At 46.1% G+C, this 8,599-nt stretch overlaps 1 protein-coding gene across 2 annotated transcripts in view; it reads right to left on the bottom strand.

Annotated features, from left to right (window-relative positions):
* Positions 1 to 7,502, bottom strand: part of LOC134449002 (riboflavin transporter 2-like) — an 8,238-nt gene extending 736 nt beyond the window's left edge. The window contains exons 1-5 of one of the 2 annotated variants that reach the window (XM_063198732.1): positions 7,387 to 7,502; positions 3,928 to 4,321; positions 2,264 to 3,021; positions 461 to 584; positions 1 to 120 (exon numbers count right to left, since the gene is read on the bottom strand). The exon at positions 1 to 120 is cut by the window's left edge and continues 736 nt beyond it. In XM_063198732.1, the coding sequence (XP_063054802.1) occupies positions 1 to 120; positions 461 to 584; positions 2,264 to 3,021; positions 3,928 to 4,221 (1,296 nt within the window). In that variant the 5' untranslated portion in view covers positions 4,222 to 4,321; positions 7,387 to 7,502. Of the gene's footprint in view, positions 121 to 460; positions 585 to 2,263; positions 3,022 to 3,927; positions 4,322 to 5,354; positions 5,757 to 7,386 lie in introns of those variants that run through there. The other variant, XM_063198730.1, reaches the window with a different exon arrangement.
* Positions 7,503 to 8,599: the final 1,097 nt, after the last annotated feature.

The raw sequence follows: 8,599 nt of genomic DNA, 5'->3' as shown, positions 1-8,599 counted from the left end.
GCCCAGCTGCACTACCGCTCCACACCAGACGAGGGCGCTGTGACCCTCATCACGCAGAATAATGCCAATGATCACCTTCACATAGGAGAGAGTGAGGACAAACAGTATCCACGTGATGACCTGCCATGAAGGGGAAAGAAACAAAGAACATGTGTTATAACTGTCATATTTTAAGTAATACATGTGTGGACGATTACAACGTATAAAAGAAAAACAAAGTATGCATAGATGTTCATTAACTAAGATTCTTATGACTTTCTTAAACCTCCTAAGAAACAAATAATTCACAATGACCTACACGTAGGGCAAATACATGTACCCCTACCCCTTTAGAAAGACTGGTGTCATGTGACACATACATTTTTGGTTGATGAATTCATTATTTCATATAGCCTTGCTATTCACACCTGTTAAAACTTGTTAGTGCCCATCATCACAGGCAGGAAGAATCATGACTTACAATCAGTGCTGTTCCCGAGGCGCTGTGGACCAGCAGAGGGCACGGGCTGAGGGCAGCCATGGCCATGATGTAGGCCCCAAAGCCTGTACCAGTCACCGTCAGCAGCGCCATCAGCAGCAGTGACCTGGAGAACAAGCAGAAACACGTGGACAGATGAGAAGACAGTTAGGGTGACCTTCTCTGTGAAAGGAAAAATGAGGACATATTTTAGGACAGGGGGTTTGGGGTTCCTCCCCCAAGAAAAATTGTGTTGCTTAGATGACCAGATGTAGGCCTACCCGGTTTCCTGGGTCTAAGATTTTGGTGATCTGTAGTCTATCCCCAGTGAAATGCAAGAAAAAGCCCCTTGTCCCTAAACTTTCAAACTAAAATATGGTTCATTTCAATAACAGTTGCTATAGAAATCAAATACGAATGACTTGGATCCCATGTATAAGAGTTCAGTTTGTTAACCAAAATCAGAACTGTGCTCTGGCACATTCGTGAATCCCATCTGATCACATTCGCAATTTGCAACAATTGACTTCTTCCAATCACACCAGTGCGCTGTAGTTTGGAATGAAAGAAGTTATCCCACTGGTCAAACCTGAATTTAGGTGTGCCTTGTACTGCTTTGTTGTGTTATACTACTACGTACCTTTGCTCTCGGTAGGAATTACACAATGTGATTGATTATGCCCTATAAGATTGCATATTTCCTAAAGCGAACGAAACATAACAATGATCAGGTGCTGTTTCGTCCTTCTGTACATTACACAGTGTGGTGGATTATTTCCTAAAGCAGGGCTTCCCAACCCTTTCCAAATAGGGGTCCACTTGAAAATTTCACAAATGTTTGGGGCCCATCTCTCTGACCCAACAAACAATAAAACTCAAACAAATAGTCAACTGCAGCAACACACACACAAATACTATTTTGCTTTTTATAAAATCATTTCAAGGCCCACTTGGAATACTTGGAATCACTGTCCTAAAGGAATACAGTATTACCTGATAGGATCGAACATGGCAATGATCAGGTACTGTTTCGTCAGAGAGAGTAGAGAGAGAGAGGTTCCATTGGCCCATTGTTTCCGGGTTCTATTATTGCAAGGGGGAGGGGGGGAAATCCCCCTTTAGGCAGACCTAAGGACTGTTCTATTCAATGCTAGGAGCATTATGACACGCCCCTTTAGGCAGACCGGAACCTGGTCACGTTAGGTGCCCATAGAAACCTATTATGTTGGCATATCTCTATATACTTAAAGAATCTCTGGTTTCGTCTTTCTGTACATTACAAAAGTGTGGTCATGGGCGGTTCCAGACAGGAGCTAGGGTGGGCAAGGGCCAGATTTCCTAGATTTACAAGCTGTCTTTAGACAAGAAACCGGCCATTTTAAAATTTTAACGTTTTTTTGATATTCAAATTTTTTTTTTCAGTGTATCATCATTCAAATTCTGAAGGTTGTTGTATTCCATGCTGTGTGTGCAATTTGTAGAGCCAGAAAATAGCTTTCAAACAACACCTCAGACATCCTTTTGTGACTTACACTGACTGATATAATCAAGGCTGAATGTATAGAGTCCTAGTATGTAAACCTTTGCTTGTCTGTTTCTCCCTCAATATTGGTGTCAGATTCACACAAATGCAGTTCTGGGGCGCTACCTTGCTACTAAACAGGCACAGCAAGTATGATTGAAATCTGTGTCGGTCGGGTCCCAAAGTGCCTGATTTCACGTGAAATGACCCACATGGCAATGATCAGGTACTGTTTCGTCCTTCTGTACATTACAAAGTGTGATTAATTACTTCCTGATAATTACCTGATGGGAGCGAACATGGCGATGAAGCAGGCCAAGGGATTGGCCACGGCCGCCATGGTGGCCGCCAGGTGATACGCCTGGTTGCCGTAGGGCAGGCACGAGTAGGACTGGACCGACGGCAGCACGGCATTGGTCAGCGCGTTGACCCAGGCCAGCACCACGAATATGAACACCACCTCCAAGCGGCTGTAGGTGCCCTTCCCGAAGCTGCTGCGCCGCTCCATCTCCAGCTCGATCTGGTCCTCCAGGTGACCCAGCATGGGCTTCTGCTCTGGGGCAGAGCTCTGGAGGCCTAGCCCCCCCACCACGTCTGCCTTCTCCCCGCCCGGCTGGCCCAGGTAGTGCTGGCTCTCGCGCTCCCTGGCCACGGCCGGGTGGAAGTTGAGGAGGAGGAAGGCGCCCAGACAGACCACCATCATCACGCTGAGGAACAGGAAGAAGGTCTGGGCTGAGAAGTTGGCCGGCTGGTAAACGGCCTTCAGCTCCCCGGCGCCCCAACTCGAGTTGCCCGCCGCCTGGGTGCCGTTCGCCAGAGCGCTGGTGGTGGTGTTGTGGCACTGCACCATGCCCACGCCCTGGATGAGCGCCACCAGCGCGGGCACCAACCCGCTCAGCCCCTCGCCGGCGAAGTAGGTGGTGAGGTAGTGTGGCGGCAGGCGCATCATGAAGGGCAGGAAGGTCACGGAGGAGGTGCAGTCCACCACGGACAGCAGGAAGCTGAGCACCAGCAGGGGCACGCTGTGCACCGCGTCACCCACCTACAGCACAGGAGGTGGAGAGAAAGAAAGGATACTGAAAAATTGTAATCAAGTAAAAAGTACACTTTACCGGCCCTACCGTGGCTGATATGGTAGGGCACACGTTTGCCACTCGGCCGATCACGGTCCGGGTCCTTTGCCGGTCCTTCCCCATCTCTCTCTCCCAGCTCACTTCCTGTCTCTCCTTCACTATCCTGTCTCACAAAAATCAATAAAGTCCCAAAAAAAAAAGTACACTTTACCTGACGCCAGCGCCATGCGTATGACATAACAGTGTCATAACAGTGTCATGATCGAGTCATACACATAATGCCAATGTCATCAACGCTTTATGGCCAAGAAAAGTTGACATTGTTAGGCCTGTCTTTGTCATAACCGAATTTCACTTAAAGACAAAGTCATACAATGTTTATGACATTGACATAATGTTTATGACACATGCATGACTGCATTATGACAATGTTATGACACCATTTTGTCATACGTATGACACCGGCGTCAAGTAAAGTGTTAACAAAGTATCCTTATTTGGTTAAATCCTACTCAAATAAAAAGTATACTTGGGTAAATGCTTGGGTTAAAATGTGCTTGAATAATAAAATTATCCACTTTAAAAAATACTTTAAAAATGACTGGGCCTAACCCCACACGGCTCCATGGACTGTAACCAATACCCTGTACTTAAAAATAATTTTAAGTCGCTCTATAAGTCACTCAGTTAGTAGTTAGTTGCGTTCCACCCCAGCCCACCTGCAGACGGTGCTTCCAGAATTGGGATGCCACTACCCCTACACGTGAACGTGCAAAAAGGGAGGGGAAGGGGAAAGGCGTAGGGCTAAGGGGTTGTTGTAATTTGAGTAAGTTAGTGGTTAGCTACGTTCCACCCCTGCCTGCCTGCCTGCCTACCTGCACTTTGTGCTTCCAGAGGAAGGCGAGCAGGAAGGTGGCCACCACCCCCAGGCTCACGATGCCGTAGATGACGGGCCGCTCGTCCAGGGAGCCCGGGCGGAAGCGGTGCATGAGGGTGACGAAGAGCGGGCCCACGTTGGCCATCTGGATGATGACGGTGAGGTAGGAGGGCAGGAACCAGCCCTCGGGGATGTCGGGCACGATCAGGGGCAGCTCCACCCACATGCCGTTGATGGCCACCCACGAGCCGATGCCAAACAGGCACGCCAGCGCATGGGTGAGCAGCGACATGGTGGCTGGCGAAGTGCAGTAGTAATAGTTGTAGTAGTAGTACTGGTGGTGTTGTTGTTGTTGTTTCTCAAGGGGTTTTCAGGCACTTTTTCTACTGAATCTGAAACACAGGAAATGGGTTAAAGGTAAAAATGTGCGACTTATCATAAGCGAACTTGATTTATCAAGTTTTGTCAAAGATAGTCAGTCAAAACAGTAGTAACATCCGCCAACGCCAAGGAGGTTTGTTTTCGGTCGCGTTGGTTTGTCTGTATGTCTGTCTGTTTGTTTGTCTGTCTGTCAGCAGGATAACTCAAAAAGTTATGCACAGATTTTGATGGCATTGCGGGATAGGGAACATTTTGACAGTTTCTGACTCCACAAATAGAAGGCAGAAAGACATAGTCAAATGTTCTATCAAATAACTTCCTTGGAGGAGGTCTGCACTCTCTGAGTGCATTTATGGATCTAATTGCACAGTTATTTATTTGTTAATGTAACAATTTTCCACATTTGAGTGTAATCAAGTCTACAGTCTATTCAATCCCACTATTCTTCCCACTTTGGCATTTGGGAGTGTTAGTTAAAAAAAAAGAAATTTATCCGTGGTTTACAGTTATGCCTTTGAATTGACTTATTACTATTTACAAATGTTGAGTTGCTTCTGTTCATAGTGATGGCATGGTTTATCCATAACCATACCTGATTAAGTTGCGAAGAGAACCAAACCGTGACCCCAAACGTTACACAAAAGCCCCGTGACCTTTCCCCCACCGACCCACTGCTCTAGTGGCCATGCACACCATTCAGCCATTCAGCCTGTTTCCACCGGCTAACTGCCAGACCTGGACCCTGGCTTAAAATAACTACAAACACATGCTACCCTACAGCCGCAGCACACTGATATCTTTGACCTTAATGTTGTCTTTCACCTTTTTTGACAGATTTTGACTCAAAGTCGACCGTTCCTATACTCTTTCCATAGTTCTCCACTGTTGTTATTCCACATCACAAGCTAATCTCTTCCCAAGGCATGTAAACCCATTAGGCAACGTAGCCCTGATATTCACAAAACAATTTGGTTCAGTAAACATCACCAAGTTCCGACACCCTGTACATTTACTCAGTGTCAGCCAGCCACACACTTGTCCTACCTCTTAGCTGGTGGGTTCTACCTGAGGACGGTCCCCTGGGTTGCTCGGATCCTCATTGTGATTAGTGCCTTTTCATGGTTACATCAGCTACTGTGCCTGCGTGCGAATGTGTTGCCTTCGTTACATCAGCTACTGTGTCTGCGTGCGAATGTGTTTGCCTTCGTAGTACTTTCCACCAGATCCCTCTCTCTCCCTCTCCCTCTCCCTCTCTCTCTCTCTCTCTCTCTCTCTCTCTCTCTCTCTCTCTCTCTCTCTCTCTCTCTCTCCCTGTCGCTTTTAGATTGTGAGGTGGGTGTAGTATTATGCACCTGACCTCTTGTGAAAGCACTACGCAGCCGCACACTTCCTGTACCACATGCTCTCCGAGCTTGCTACCAGCCGGCTCCCTTCTCTCCCTCTCTCCCTCTCTCCTTCTTTTCAAAGGCAGTGAGTCAGCCATGTGCTTCCCTCTCTCCCTCTCTCTCCGCCCTCCCTTCGCTTCCTTCTTTTGCCCTGGCTGCTTCCTGCTTCTGTCGTCAGCCAATGAGCAAGCAGCATGAGGAGGGAGGAGACATGAGTAAGCCCTTACCCCTCCCCTATGCACCTCCAGGCTGTGTGTGCTTTACCCAGCCGACCTTGAAGCAGTCAGCCCTGCCTGCCTGTTCAAGAGCAGGAAGTTATGTGCCGGGGCCTGTCATATGACACCCAGGCAGCAACTGCCATAGTAAGACATGTCACGTCATTTAACGTCATCAGATCACGCAGGGTTTGGTCCCATGAATGGTCTTCAAAATAGTACACAGACAGATACAGGGACATACACCGAGGCCTACCACTGGCAATGAAATGAACTTCTTTTTAGATGCTGAGCATGGGCTGATTTTTGGGTAAGCACTTCCATCATCCCTCAGTTTTGAGTCAAACCAACTTTGCTGATTAATATTTTTCTATTCATTTTATATTAATAAAATACCTCAGCAAGTTTTACAATTGTGTAATACACTGTCTGTGTCCGTTATCTCACACTTTCTTCCAACCTTTCTTCTAGCGGTGTCAACAATAATCGATTTGGCAATGCATCGCAATGTGGAGAATAGATGATCCAGCATCGATTTGGCAAATGCCAAATCGGGGTATTTTTTTTCAAGTTTCAATTAAAAACGTACTTCCTGGGCGTTTCCAGAGCAAAGGAACTTTAAATTTACTTAAAGCACTTCAAAGCACTGACAACTGCAGGAGTGATATACACAACAGCCAATAAAATGTGTGTATGGCCTCATTTTTTTCTCATAAATTTGCCTTCCTTTCAGTAGAATTTTAATGCATTCCAATGCATTGTAGAATCAAATTGAATCGATTTGAATCGAATCGTAACCTACCGAATCGTAATCGAATCGAATCGTGTGGGCAGTGCCAATGCACCACTACTATCTTCTACCCTGTGCATTGAAATTACAGTTGCTTCCATAAATGAAGCCGCAGACAAATTCCCGTACAATGTCCATTACATGTGCGTATGGATTTCTAAAGTTCAACCTGAAGAAGATCTGAATGACAGAAAGGTGAGAAATTCATATTGTGAACAATGAATGGATGCAGGCTGAGTAATGGCCATGTTGCAGAATTTTGTCTACTACTTTGATCCATCACCTTGGTTACGTACATCCAATACATCCCTTCAAATACTGAGGTGTGCAAAGCCCATATGGTGAAACGAAGGATATAGCACATAATGTAGTAGTATACTCTCGAGAATCTGGAATGGTTGCAATTATACTCTAAAACTGTAAGTTGGTCAGGCAGTATTCTAACTGCCTGATTCTTATAACCTATTCTAACTCCTAATAAAATGTGTTTGAAATGTGACTCTTCTTGTGAGTGTGTACAAAAATTGTTCACCAAGACAAATGTAAATACTAGCACGTATGCATGCACAAACGTCAGTTTTAGAGATTGAAGTAAAACATTTGTAATTTGCTTCATAGTTCAGTAACAGGGCTACATACACTGTCTACGTACATACAATATTAGAATATGCTGTATTGTCCCTTACCTCAAGTGATCGCAGAGGCCTTGTTCTTGTGCTGGAAGGCTGGTACTGTAGGTAGACGAGTTGACCACCTCAGGATGCACTGCAGACAGATGAGCTGAGCAGAGCAGAGCTGAACTGATCCGATCGCTCACGTTATCAAGTCGGCCTTGGTCAGGGTCAGCGAGTTAAGCAACGCTGCAACAGCCTTCCTCATCCATTCTCTCTCTCTCTACCTCTCTCTCTCTCTCTCACACCCACACACACACACACACACACACACACACACACACACACACACACACACACACACACACACACACACACACACACACACACACACACACACACACACACACACACACACACACACACACTATCTTTTTGTCTTTCCCACACACACCCAGACATATTAAGCAAGTGATGTGGTGGAATTTGACATCAGGAGGGCAGAGAGGGAGAGGCTGTGTGTGTGTGTGTGTGTGTGTGTGTGTGTGTGTGTGTGTGTGTGTGTGTGTGTGTGTGTGTGTGTGTGTGTGTGTGTGTGTGTGTGTGTGTGTGTGTGTGTGTGTGTGTGTATGTGTGTGTGTGTGTGTGTGTGTGTGTGTGTGAGAGAGAGAGAGAGAGAGAGAGAGAGAGAGAGAGAGAGAGAGAGAGAGAGAGAGAGAGAGAGAGGCAGAGGGGTGGGTTGGTGTGTGAGTGATAAAAATGTGTGAGTGTGTTGGGGGGCGGGGGTATGGTGGGGGTAGATGGAAGGGTTATGTCCTAGCAGCCAAGCGGGCTGGGGGAGTGCTCTGTTAAACCAACCAAAAGAAGGCTTTTGACTGGAGTCCAGGAGACGGGCTCGAAGGGGGTGCAGAAGCTTTTGTTCTGAATAACATTCCACATTGGAGTGAATGACCTACGCTTGTCGGGACGGTGATATAAGTTCTTACATGTGCTATTTCATAACATGATATAATGATACACATAAGATCATCCTACAGACATTCTTCTGTAGTGTTTTAGGGTTCATTTTGTAGTTCTCAACACTAGACGTAATAACCTGATATTATATCACAAATAATAAGAACACAAACCATTTTTTATATAACTGATAAAACCATGTTGTCATGGTTCATGTGTCTTGATAGGCAAAGTGTTTGATTTCAGTCTATGGGCAGCAGTGTGTTGTGTGACCTCCTCAGCTGACATGATTAAAAATAATATGTGTGCCGAGTGTCAGCTTCTCAGCGTG

Source organism: Engraulis encrasicolus, chromosome 5 (assembly GCF_034702125.1).
Source record: "Engraulis encrasicolus isolate BLACKSEA-1 chromosome 5, IST_EnEncr_1.0, whole genome shotgun sequence".
Taxonomy (NCBI): domain Eukaryota; kingdom Metazoa; phylum Chordata; class Actinopteri; order Clupeiformes; family Engraulidae; genus Engraulis; species Engraulis encrasicolus.
Note: the sequence above shows the minus strand (reverse complement) of the source record. Positions and strands in the feature narration are given on the sequence as shown.